This window comes from Trachemys scripta, chromosome 5 (assembly GCF_013100865.1).
Source record: "Trachemys scripta elegans isolate TJP31775 chromosome 5, CAS_Tse_1.0, whole genome shotgun sequence".
In the NCBI taxonomy this organism is placed as follows: Eukaryota; Metazoa; Chordata; order Testudines; family Emydidae; genus Trachemys; species Trachemys scripta.
In genome coordinates, this window is record NC_048302.1 from 83,464,750 (window position 1) to 83,478,573 (window position 13,824).

A 13,824-nucleotide genomic window follows, 5' to 3' on the forward strand; every position below is an offset into this window, starting at 1 on the left:
TTTGATAAATACAGCTGTATATAAATATTGAGATGCCTGTTTCTAGCAAGATTCAACCAGCATCTTGAAACTACAGAATGAAATATATATATTGTGTATTTCATTTCATACAACATTAATATGGACCACTTTAGTATAAAATATTGGTGCCTATTTGAGATGGCCTTGTTGCTTCAACGTGGGGAAGCAGTTATACAGATCATCCCAAACAAGTGTCAATAAAACCCTTATACTACTCCATGTATTCACATCATGTTTTATATAAGTATATTAGAAATATTTAGAATTTTAACAGTTTTATTGGTACTATTTTTTCATGTCGGCTTTTCAAGGTAGGATCCCTCAGTACCATCAGGCTATCTGTGCAGGCTTCCAAGAGCAAACTCTTAACTTTAGAAACTTCTGAATATGACCTCCAGCCAGCTTTTCTTTACCTATATTCTCTTGACTTCAAAAGGACCTTCTACGGCTAGAAGAGTTTCCATTGGAATATTGGTATCTTCCCTTTCAAGTGGTCTGAGGCTCCTATGTAAACCTGTAACATTGACACGCTTCCCAGAGGTACCCAGTGTTTTGAGCCACCTCATTACCACCTAACCTTAGTGTGAGGAAATCTTGTCTGTGCCTGCCGGGCATCAGCCCCCTAACTCCAGCAGCCACAGACAACACAAGCATTCCCCTCTAGGCCTTGCAGGCACTGCTGTCTCTGTACTGGTTAGTATCAGGAACAGCTCAAGCCCTCTGAGCATCTCCCTGTTCCACTGGATGCTCTCAGTATTCACAGTTTCACTGCTTCCAAAGGAACAGTACCCCCCAGCTTACCTGTTTCACTTCAGATCATTGCTACATTTAGCACCCAACACTTAGATCTGAAACTAAGTGTGTTTATTTAACCAACCACAGAGATTCAAATAATAGCAAGTGGAAGTATTGAAAACAAATGGGGGTGGTGTGTACACCTTCATAACACACATGCTAGAACCTAGGCTTTATTAACAAGATACTTGTGTATTGTGGAATATTACCCAAAATCCTTGCAGTGTTTTATAGCCAGGCTCACTGTTAATCTCCTTTCATAAGACAAACATGCTGTTAGCTTGCCTCTTTGGTGAGGGATCCTTTGTGCTTTCTTGTACCCCTAGATATCCCCTGAGAATCCTTTGTCCTTAGTCAGGAACAGGCTACCCCCTGCTGTTTTGTCCTGTAAATTTCCTCTCCCCTAGATTTTCCAGTCTATCTTTTTTTTTTTTTTTTGGTCCTGCCTGTGGCTCAGTATGCAAATAGGCATACATTGAGAGGCATACAATGTCCATATGACCAGACAGGCAGATAAGCATCTGTTACTTCATGGCTGAAAGGAACATATCTGAGACATGTCACTCCTGGTGACCTGCCTTACCTTTTAAGGCCTTAAGAACATAATTTTCTGCATCAAGGCATAACTTCTTAAATATTATCCTTACAAACATTTAGCAATGATCAGGATACCCAGCGGGCTACAACTCTTGGTAGAGACCTCGCTCATCACCTTTTGGTGAACTATGATACATATATCTGACTCAGGAGATCCCTATAAAACCCTGTACACCCCTGGTGCCCTTTGCCAGTTGGGACCAAGAAGTTCCTGGGTCATAGGCAGTACAGACTATTATAAGCATGGGCTTCAGACTAGTGTGATTATGAGAGAAATTTGGAAAACTCCATCTTTTTTCATTGATGGAAAACCTCTCTTCCTGGTGTGGGCAGCTGTTTTTTTTTTTTTTTTTTTTTTTTAATGGCAGCTGTCTGAAGCTGCTCAGATGTTTGGAATGTTACAGGCAGTCCCAGTGGAGATGAATTTGTGAGCGGAGTGTGGGTGAGGTGGTCAAAGGTGCATGTAAAATGTAGTTTATCACGTGGATATCAGCACTGCACGTGTACATAAAATGAGTATTAAAAAACCCCAGACATTTCAGTATATAAATGTAACTTTTCCATTGCTGATTCTTGGAAACTTTCCATTTGCAGTTCTAAATACAATTTCAAAGGATTTTGTTTCCAGAGGAGGAAATAAAGTTTTAGAGTTTATACTACACGGCACTTGTAACTAGTACCAGACTTGCAGTGATAGCTTATTGGGCAGGTATGCCTAACTAGAGCCAGATTTACCACCTCTGTCATACAGTCTTTAACTGACAGGTTTCAGAGTAGCAGCCACAAAAAGAACAGGAGTACTTGTGGCACTTTAGAGACTAACAAATTTATTTGAGCATAAGCTTTTGTGGGCATCCGAAGAAGTGGGCTGTAGCCCGCGGAAGCTTATGCTCAAATAAATTTGTTAGTCTGTAAGGTGCCACAAGTACTCCTAGTCTTTAACTGTAATAGCTAGTTGTTGAGGGAATTACAGTTCTACACACATCAAGGAATGCCACAAAGTAAAACAGGATTTACACTTCAGTTTCAAAAGCTGCAAGACACACCTAGGTATAAAACTATATAAACTTTGTTCATTCTCTGGTTGGGACTAGGATTTACTCTGGTATTGTCCCTAATCCCTTCCCAGCCCCACACAACCCTCAAAATTATAAGGAAAAGGTTGACTTGGACAAAATGTCTATGTATTTTTGTTCCATTAAAACAGATCAGTTTGAAAAAAGGGCAGACACTAGTTATCCAGACTTCCTACTTGATCCGGCAATGAGGTCATAATTGTGCTTGCAACCTACCTGTTGCCGTTGAAATAACTGATGTCACAAATTTAGAATGACTACTTCTTGAGTGTTCCATGAAGTTTGAGTGGGATGATCTTGCTTAAACACAGATCTTTAATTAATACCAAACAGCTGGAAAAATGAACAAATCTAAACTAATTTCTCTTTGTAGATGACTTTTAAAGCTGCTGCATTAATTTCTAGTCATATTTTAAATTAAAATCTTGCAAAGCATGTATTTATTTCTACTTTGATGCTCTACCCTGAAGTATTACAAAGTCATGCTGCATAAAACTTGAAATGAAATGTCTATGATAGTTTTGATTGGACCACTCAAACTTCACATCTTCATATTCTTTAGTGTATTATCATATTTCAGTTTCAAGTCTTGCAAGTTTGGTTTTATTTTGTAGAACTCCACATATGTTTAGGACTACAGTTCCCTCAGCACCTAGCTATTACGTTTAATACTAAGCTATATGACAGAGGTGGTAAGCCTAGTTACTGTTTAATGTATCTACCTAAGAAGCTTGTATTTTTAAGTATTGCATTCAGATTTTACAAAAGCCTGGAAAGAAACTAGAAGGAGCCCTGATTTTTTTTCTACATCTGGAAACAAATGTTTAGTGTCTTTGTTTTCCTTGAAGGTTTTGTAACTAACAAGGAAATTCTTTAAAGAATCAGAAAAACTCTTTGACAATTATCTAACTTAAATTGTCTTTAAATGCCTGTCTGTTTTCAGTTTATATACAGACTTTTAAAAAAACTTCTATTCTATTTTACAGTGGGTCTAGTGATGATAGATGTCTGAAGAGGCTTTGGTAGAGTTCAACAACCATGGCTGTAGTACTACTTTAATTTTCTGCTTTTGTGCTCTTAAAATTTTCATTTTCCATAAATCTGTCTATGGGAAAATCTAATTATTTGTCTTCAGTGTAACTGACATGCAACAATTCAGCTAATGTTGGCAGCTGTGAATTTTAAACACGCTACTTGAATTTGGATGTGTTGGTAACTGGTAAAGCCCAAATTTACCATTATGCTAGGCACTGTTTGAATGATAAACCCAGTGCTGGCTTTTAGCAAGTGGACAGTATAGGGTGGATTTGTACCCAAGCAGATTATGTGCCCAACTTCCACTCAAAATCAATGGGAATTAGGTGCCTAGCTCAATTAGGTGCTTTTGAAAATCTAACGTATATCACCAGAGCAGGCATACGCTGGGCAGACAGATTAAGGCCCTGGAAGTTCAGTATGGGTACACAAAATGCCCTTTGTGGAGACCTGATATTCTAGGAGGTGAGCAGGCCTTGGCTAGTCTGCCCCGAAAAACTGTTAGCAAGGGAGAATGCTGCTTACCCATATGGCTGACCTAGAAGTGCTCACTCTCCCTTTCATTCAGTGCCATCAGTCAGTCCCATGGAACTTGGAGGGAAGACAGAGTCTTGGCTGACTGGCTGCTTTGCCCTGTGGCATTGCTGACAGAAGCATACTTAGGCTCTGCTCACCTTTCAGATGGCACACAGCTCTCACGAGTTTCCTGCCTCTAACCATCCAGGAATTGCTTCTCCCTGTGACCAATGCTGATTCCCAGGCAGTGTCTATACTTAAAATTTATATTGGCATAGCTATGTTGGTGTGAAAAAATCCTATCCCTGGCTGACATAACTATGCCAGTAACAATGTTAAGTGTCAAGTAGCTTTGCTGATAGAAGAGTGTTCTTGTTGGCATAGCTAACATCATTTAGGGTATGTCTACACATAAACCACTATGGTGGTGCAGCTGCATCACTGGAGCACTTTAGTGAAGACACTACCTACACCAACTGGAGGGGTTCTCCTTTTGGCATAGGTACTCTACCTCCCTGAGAGGTGGTAGCTAGGTTGACAGGGAAATTCTCCTGTTGACCTAGCACTTGGCTACTCCCAGGGTTAGGTTGGTTTAACTACATCACTCAGGGGTGTGGATTTTTCACACCACTGAATGACACATTTGTACCAACCTAATTTCCTAGTGTAGAGAGGGTTGCCAACCCTCCAGGATTGGCCTGGAGTCTCTGGGAATTGGCATCATTCTCCCGATGACTACTGAAAGCAATCCGGGAGATTTTAATAGGATTTTTTTAAAAAGGACATTATGTAATGTTGGAAGAAAAAAAAAATCTCCCAGAATAGCTTCAGTCAGAGTTGGCAACCCAAAGTGTAGACCAGGCCTCAGCGAGGTGGTGGTCCTACACTAAACAGGAAAAACTCCTGTTGGTGTATGCTGCGTCTACGCTAGGAGGCTATGCCAGCACAGCTCTGCAGTGTAGACATAATCTTACATAATGTAAAGGCAAAGGGTGCAAAGCATTGATTAGAAATATTCAGAGCTGGCTGGAATCAGGTCTGGTCTACACTATAGACCTATATTGGTATAACTATGTCGCTTGAGTGTGAAAAATCCACACCCCTGAACAACACAGTTATACCAACCGAACCTCTGGAGTAGACAGCGCTATGTTGGCAGGAGCTTCTCCCGCTGACGTAACTACTGCCTCTTGGGCAGATGGATTAATATGCTGATTGGAGAGGGCTCTCCCCTCAGTTTAGAGCATCTTCATTAAAGTGCTAAAGCAGCATACCTGCATCAGTGCAGATGTACCAATGCAGCATTTTAAGTGTAGACCTGCCCTCAGTCTCTTTTTGGGGAAGCTGGGAAAAGAAAAAACTGCCAGATTGGAGATGAGGAGTCAAATAGCACCAGTAAAGGGAGAAGAAAGGGAAGTAACACCAAGAAAAGGAGCAAGAGAGCTTGGAGACCTATGGAGGTAAAAAGGAAAAACATTGGTGGAGAAAGTAGCCGGAAAGAAGAATTGGGTAGTAACACAAGTAAGGTTAAAGAGGGTTAACTAAGAATTGGAGTGAAGTTTTACAAATGAGAAGTTTGTAACATTGGAGGCAGGGAGGAGGAAAAACAAACAGTGAAAGATGAAACAAACCACAGAACAAATATATGCAAGTATAAATTTAATTTAGTAGAGAACAAGGATCCTGAAGGTGGCTATGGAAAACTGCGTCAAGATAATGAAACAGAAAAGGGAAAACAAAATACAAGGTAGACTAAGTCTTAGTTTGCATAGTTCAACAAATGATAGTAAATAGTACTTAACTATGTACACAGCACTACAGTGAAATCTATTTAGATAATAAAAACTCTGCAGTATTCACTATTTCATTGTCAGATCTGTAGTGGGCACTGATGTTACAGGGCTATGACTCATCCTTTCCTCACACTCTTTTCCTGAGAAAAACTGCATCCTGGTAAATTCCCTTGAACAAGTATGAAATTCTAATACCCTAAAGAGCAACTTTTGGCTGTGGTTTAGTCTTGATTGGGAGAAAGTGTTCAATCAAGTTAGAAAACCCCTCCTAATGCTTATTAATAGGAGGCTACAACAGTCATCTAACAAGCCTTTGGGTATGTTAGCATGAGTCTTAATCGGCATTAAGAGGAATCTTCAATTAATTGAGTTAAGCTAACTTGATTGAGCTAAAATGACAGCATTGCACCTTTTTTGCCTTTAAGATAGGTCATGTGAATATACATATGCTGTGCCAGTCTGCTCAGTACATAATCTCTCTAAATTTAAGGCCAGCCCTATAGTTCAGGATCATATATAGGTGTCCTTCACTTGATTTAAACTAGACAGGAGCAGACGTCTTCAGCAACACTTTTACCCTCTCCCTCTAGGCTCAATGTAATAACCTCACTTTATTTTCCATTTGTATCAAAAGAGAATGTGTTTTAAGGCAACTTCTAACCTTCATATGCTAATTTTTTTTATTAAATTGTTATAATATAGGCAAATGAATGTGTAGGTAGGTCTTTATATGAAGCATAGTCAGTGAAGGACTTGCTTGAAAAGTCCAAATGTTACACTGTATGAGTTGACAATTTTTGGAAAAAACACTCACTCTTTACTCACAAACAAACTAGGCATTACAGCTGTGATATCAAACTAGGAGATGGCTGAAATGTTGCACTTAATGCTAAACGAATGGCTACCTAACTAATGGATACATCTAACTCCTTTGGGCTTTAATTGTCTTTAGGAGCAGTGTCTCATAGTTTCGCTTACTCTTCAGTGAGTGAAGGAATTGAGATTTGGAAGGAATATTTGCCACCTCCTTTATTCTCCTCTAATTAAGTAATCTGATAAGTGGGTTTCTTATCAAGAGTCCGAAACTAATTTGCAGTAGGAATAAATAGGGGAGAAATAAATGTATTCTAAAGGTGGGGTTTTCTGTGAGCACAACTCCACCCCTTGGCTCTAAGCATGGCAGTGTTAATGTTTGAATTTAACTACCATAGATGTTTGTGTAGTTGCTACTCCAAAAAGAAAATCTGAATGGTTTTGTACAACTGTATTATGTTTCTAATATAGTACAGGTGAGAGCAAAGGACACAATGTTCACAGTGAGGCTTTTTGCAAGTGATGGGTTCATTAGAAATGCAAGTTTGGGTACTCATCATGTTAAACTTAGTGTTTACATTGCATTCTCACTGGTGCATAATTTTGTTTTTCTATCCGGGTCTCATTTATACAAATTTAAGTGAAAGCCTGGTATATCTAGTTCAGAAAGCTAAAAATACATCCCATTATCCATGGAGAAGGTCAGAGTTTCCTTTACTGTACCAGCTGATATTTGAGTAAGTGGCAATCGATCAGTCTAATGTCTGCTTCTCATTTTTCATAAATGAAGGGCTGTGGCTTTAAGTAATCACTGGCTGCTTGTGCCAAGTGCAGAAGCTGCAATATCTGCCTCTGGTGGGAGAGAGCAGTACAAGAAGTACGGTAACCTGCAAAGCTTGAAGTAAGGCTGAAGCAAGGTCCAATGGAGCCCTTCCTAGTAGTGTCTTATATCTAGCTAGACCAGTTTGGTTTGTGGTGTTGCCAGTACCACCTGTATACCCTGTTACATGTGCAGGGGGGAAAGTGGAGAGACAGAAGCTGGAAAATGGGCTGCACTAGCAGCAAAATGTGCCTCTATTCTCAATGTGCTGCAACAAGGGTAATTAGTATTTGTTTTATAGTGCTTTCCTGGAAGAATGTCAGGGAATTTCAGCAGTGGCTGACTGCAGGGAAGGTGACATGGCTCCAGCAGCAAGCAATTCCTGACTGGAAAGCCTGAATCTTATGATCTCTGCAACATTATGCTCTCCACAGCAGTGGTTGCGTCTGGAGGATTCTGTTCATGAAGTGAACACTGAGCTGTGAAATACCTTTAATGTAGTTATGCTATGTATGCTGTGGGTTGTCCTTCTTGAATCTGATTCTTAGACTCTGTTCTGTGCAGCAGCTAGTTTCAGGGTTTTTGGCGGTCTTCAAGTTGTGGGCAGAATATAAGGGGCAAAAGAGGTAGCTTTCTCTCTCCCCCCCCCCCCCCCCCCCGGCTTTTAAGTTGAATAACAAGCTGATTCTTGCTTTAAAAAGCTCTAGTTAGTCTTCCTGAATGCCAAGACTATTTTCTATATTTTTCTATATTTTCTTTCTATTCTAATCTGTTTTTTAAAGCTAGAAGTTAAATCTGAGTATTTTAGCAGTCATTGAACGTATAAAATCTATTAATGAAAAAATGGCGATAGTTTAAAAGTGAGCTTTACCTTTCCTTCATAGAAGATTGAGCTTCTAGCAAAGTTTAGCTTTGTTTACATTCAGCACAAAGTACATATGCTGACTAGATCTTAGCATAAATATTTAAGTTTGTGTTTGAAAGAGGCATGTATCATATGTCCTATGCATGCATTAGTTGAAACGTTGTGGGTCAATATACAGTTACAGCCATGAGGGGGAAAAAATCCTAAATACTATCATTTAATTGCTGCAAACTAAGATTTAATTGGATTGTTAACTTGGGATAACTAGGGAGGCTGTTTAAAGAATAACTTCCATAACAGCTAAGGAACATCTGTGTGTTTGTAACAGCAAAGCTGTTACCCTAAATGATTCATTTCTTGGCTTCTCCCTCTTGCCTTTTGTTTTCCTACAGATAATGTGAGTTAATTATTGGAAGGTGCTTTGTTCAAAACACTAGTAACCAAATGTGTTTTTCTTCTTCTTTTTTTACAGAGGGAGGAAGCACTAAAACAGCATAAAGAGCTATCTCAAGAATTCCTCAACCTTAGAGGAGAGCTGGGTAAGAAGTTATTTTCCCAATTTTGGGGGGGAGGGGAGGAAATGTGGCAAGAGTTGTTTTGTAAAGACAGATGTCATGGTATTGTAACAGAAGTCATTAATTCCCTGGCTAAATTCTGTTCAAATGCTTAAACGCTGCATTAGTCTGGAGTCTTGACAGCATGACCCCAGGTTCACTGAATTCCTGGCGCTGATCTGACTAAGCCTGCAGGGCCTCCTCAGGAAGCATGTATCTGATGACCAAAACGTTCACTTTCCAAAGAGGGCAGGATGTCTTACAGTATGCATATTCCTGTTTGATAACTAAATTATTTGTAAATTGTTTCTAAAGACACTTTCTAGCAAAAGTCCATTAAAACTAAAATGTGCCTTATAAATCTAGTATATTTTCTCTTACTGGCTTGTGGGCAAATGAGTCTAAAATTAATAGAAGGAAATGCCATAAATCTCATGAGATTAAATGCCTGAGAACTCCTCTTCATGGACAGCTAGAATATTGAAAATGAACTGTAATGTGCAAGGGATAGTTTTGCCAACTTTGAAGTTGCATTTAACTATGTTTAATGGTGACGTCAGTTTGTTTTGCCTTGATCTTAAAGAGATGTTTTGCTCAGAGATTTGTTTGAAATGAAAATGTAACTGCAGTTGAGGCAAATGAAGCTAATGCTTATACAGTATCAGCACATTTTTATTGTGATAACCTACGACCGTAGCATTCTGAAAACACAAATCACCTCTGTGTGTCTGTTTCAGATACAGCATCATCATTATTGAAAAGTTGGAAAGTAATGTGAAAATAGGACCCGAAAGTTGTAAATAGTCTGTCAAAGTTAACAGTGTGTATAGCTCTCCTTATTTGCAGCAACAGCATTAAATGAAGCCTTATTTTCCAGTAGTGACTGATAGGATAGGCATTTGTTGGCAGATACCAACCAACCGAGTTATGAGCTTAGCTTTCCTTGGGCCCTTTACTCTCTCCAACCATTAACTGTCAGGAAATGGCTTTCCCATCTGTCACAACTGCTTATATCTAACTTACAGTTTTAAAAAATGTAATTAAGCTTTCTGCAACAGTGTGTCTTCAGTGTTATACACAATTGAGCAAGTGCTTTCTTTGCTGCCCTTTACTTTTATTAGTTATACTGAATTAATTCTGTAGTGTAGATCAGGGCTTAATAATGAATAATCCCCACCCATGAGCGACATTGTTTTATACCGACCTAACTGCCAGTAGACAGTGCTATGTTGGCAGTAGGTGGATTAACTAAGCCGACAGGAGAGTGCTCTTGGAACATCTTCGCTAAAGCACTTCAGCAGCACAGCTGCCTGGAGGCAGTGTTAAGTGTAGACCTGCCTTTAGGGTACTCTTCACACAACTTCATCAGCTAGGTGCTGCAGAATCAAAGGTGCAATAGAGTACACTGGGGTTGCACGCTTCATAGTTTGTCTGCCGAGCTTACTGCACACATCATGGGTTCCATGCATTCCTTAAGCTCCCTGTGTGCCATCTTCCTGTCCCCCTCTTCCAGAGACTTCCTGAAACTTCCCCACTCTTTCCCTCATGCTAGAGGCTCTGGGGGCCTCCATATCAGGATGCCCTATTCTCCCCATGCCAAGGCCTGTGTGCATGCCCCCATTCCGCATTTTGTCTTCACCAATGCATGCCCCCATACCTCTTTCTATCTGGGAGTGTCATCCGGGGTGTCATCTGAGAGGATGAACAGGAATATTTTATGCTCAAAGATGTTAATGGGTGCATCAACCAATTTGATCTATAGACAATTGCAAAGGAGCTTGATGCTATGGCTGTGTTAATTAGATGGGAGGGGCTTTGTGTCCCCCATTTTCCCCCTTTTTGTTCTGATTTTCTCCATAATTAATATGGCTCTAACCACTGAAGCCTAGAATTTTCCCTGAAATTTTGAAATTGATCAGATGTGGTAGACCAAGAGATGCCTTTGAATTGAAGGTAAGGTCTGTGCAATCTTGGCCAATAAATGCCAGAAATTTTAACTTCAAATTTCCTTTTTCATCTTTTGCATGAAATTTGATATAAAATGGCGAACTTTAATAGGTTCTCACAATATAGAATTGTCAACATGTGTCTTTAGCCTTCCTACTGCTTAGTATGGAAATAGGTTTCTTCTACCTTAGGGAGGTTATGGACAGGGCCAGCTCCAGCCTAGCAAGCAGGTGCCTGGGGCAGCCAATGAAGAGGGGGGGCGGCACGTCCAGCCATTTGGCAGCAATTCGGCGGCGGGGCCATCACTCCCTCTCGGAGCAAAGGACCAGCCACCAAATTGCCACTGTAGAATGAACTGGCGGTAGAACTGCCGCCAATCGTGGCTTTTTGGGGGGGGAAGGCTGCTTGGGGTGGCAAAAACGCTAGAACTAGCCCTGGTTATGGAATCTCCATCATTGGAGGTTTTTAAGAATGGTTAGACAATCTTTATCTGTCAGGGATGGTCTAGATAATAAGTCCTCTTGAGGTCCCTCCCAGTCCTACACTTCTTCTAAGATTCATGAACGCTAAAGAGCCCTATTCCCAAAATAAGGCTATGTCTACACTAGAAATGCTACAGTGACACAGCTGCAGCTGTGCCGTTGTGGTACAGACACTTAATACGGTGACAGAAGGGGTTTGTCTATCGCTGTAGTAAATCCACCTCTTTGAAAGGTGGTAACTGGGTTGATAAACGAATTCTTTGTCGGTGTCTACACTGGGGTAGGGTGACCAGATGTCCGGATTTTATAGGGACAGTCCTGATTTTTGGGTCTCTTTCTTATATAGGCTCCTATTACTCCCACCCCCTCCCCCGTCTCAATTTTTCACATTTGCTGTCTGGTTACCCTACACTGGGGGTTAGGTCAACTTAACTACTTTGCACAGGGTGTGAAATTTTTCACAGTCCCGAGCGATGGAGTTAAGCCAGCCTACCTTTGTCACGTAGACCAGCCCTTGAGAAACTCTTAATACTGGAGTTTCAGCTTCGTACAAACAAGTCTCTTGACATGACACATCAGTTTCTGAGAGAAGTTAAGACAGACTATCAGATAAACTTACAGGAAAGAAAACCCATCTCTCACTCTGCCCTTCCATTCAGATACCTTTTCAGCCCCCTTTCCCCTTCACATTTATTTGCCTACTGACCTAGTTGAGAGAATTTCTTTAATTATCATAGCTCTTTATTAGGGATGGTAAAACCTAGTTTGGAAAAGTGGGTTGGGAGGACAAAACTAGCCTGTATTTTGTTGTTTTGTTTTGCCAATCACTGTTTTTAAAAATAAATAAATAAACTTACGTAGTTATCGCCTTCTCAAATGACTCTTCCCATAGGCTCTAGCTGCCTCCCCTATGACTACTAATAGTCTGGTGAGTCTTTAGCTGGGAAGACTGACTTCAGATCTCATTCTCAAGTACTCCTTTTAGATAGGTACATGGGTGGCAGGTTTGTAGAAATTTTGGTGGTGCCCAGAAACCATCCCCCCCAAACTCTGCCCCCTCAACCTGCCTAAGGCTCTGGGAGGGAGGGGAGGAGGTCTGGGGTGTAGGTCCTGGGCTGAGGATTAGAGTGCAGGAGGGGTGCAGGCTCTGGGATGGAGTTTGGGTGCTGGGTGCAGGCTCCGGGCTGCGGCAGGGGGTGGGTGTGCAGGAGGGGATGAGGGATGCAGGCTCTGGGATGGAGTTTGGGGGTGGGAGGCAGTGCAAAGGGAGGGGGTGCAGACTTTGGGAGGGAGATGGAGGGCAGGAGGGGGTGTATGAGAAGGGGGAGGGGGTGCATGCTCTGAGAGGGAGTTTGGGGATAGGAGGGGGTGCAGGGTGAGGGCTGTGGGTCTGAGGATGAGGGGTTCATGATGCAGGAGGGGGCTCAGGGCTGGGGCCGAGGATTAGGGTGCGGGGGATGACAGCTCTGGCTGGGGATGAGGGGTTCACGATGCAGGAGGGGGCTCAGGGCTGGGGCAGAGGAATAGGGTGCAGGGGGATGAGGGCTCTGGTTGGGGACGAGGGGTTTGGGGCGTTGGAGAGGCTCAGGGCTAGGGCAGGGTAAGGGCAGCCTGCCTTGCCATTAGTGGATGGGGAGTACTAGGACCCTGGGGCAGCAGACAGCAGTTGCTGGTGGGAGCAGGGCTCCACATAGGAATGTGCTACATGAGCAGCATAAGCAGGCATGGGAGAGGTGTGCGCTGCTTTCTTTCGGGCAGGGACGTGGGAGGGGGACGGGGAGACTTGCGGTGGGGGGACGTGCGGGGGAGGTGGCAGGTGGAGGCCGGGACCTGCTCCAGGCAGGGGCGGGGCGGGGGTGGAGACCCGCGGGGGCTGGGGCCCGCTCCAGGCAGGGCCAGGGGAGAGACCCAGCTCCAAATATTGCTGGAGCTGGGCCCCCAGGCCTGAATATTGCTGGAGCTCGGGCACCACAAAAGAATATAACCCGCCGCCTATGGATGGGTAGTGATTGGAAAACTTCAGATACTAGTCATCTTGATGTATAATGTTGTAGGGGATTGTTAAACATTCTTTCCCACATAAATGTTGTTTCTTCGGTACTCCATCCCCCTACCAATTATGGGAGTGCTACACTAGGGCATCATTCCATTACTCTTACTCATTGTGGTCTTAAAGTGAGATCCAAACTGCTAACTTCCATGAAGTATCAGAATTGCAGGGTCTATTTGATTCACTTACCTTTGGAAGATGCCTGTCATGGGGTGCACCACTCACCGCTGGGCTGGTGCTGCCTCCTGATCACTTTGGAGATTAGATCAAAGCCGACACCACCATCTGCAGTTTGCACACCATTACTCTGACTTGCCATCTGCAGCCCCTCTCTTAGCCTCAGGAACCATCACGTCCTCTTCATGACTCAGCCCTCTGGCTAGGTCGTTCTGTTTCTCACCCATTCCAGATGCAGGGGGTATCACTGTGCAATAGTCCAGCCACTTCCTCAGTGATGAGT

At 42.3% G+C, this 13,824-nt stretch overlaps 1 protein-coding gene across 7 annotated transcripts in view; it reads left to right on the plus strand.

The window, feature by feature from the left end:
• The window catches only part of MTUS1 (microtubule associated scaffold protein 1), a 215,152-nt gene that overhangs the window by 166,223 nt on the left and 35,105 nt on the right, over positions 1-13,824 (plus strand). For 6 of the 7 annotated variants that reach the window (XM_034772661.1, XM_034772666.1, XM_034772663.1 and 3 more), the window contains one exon: positions 8,804-8,870. In XM_034772661.1, coding sequence (XP_034628552.1) covers positions 8,804-8,870 — 67 coding nt within the window. Of the gene's footprint in view, positions 1-7,542; positions 7,746-8,803; positions 8,871-13,824 lie in introns of those variants that run through there. The other variant, XM_034772668.1, reaches the window with a different exon arrangement.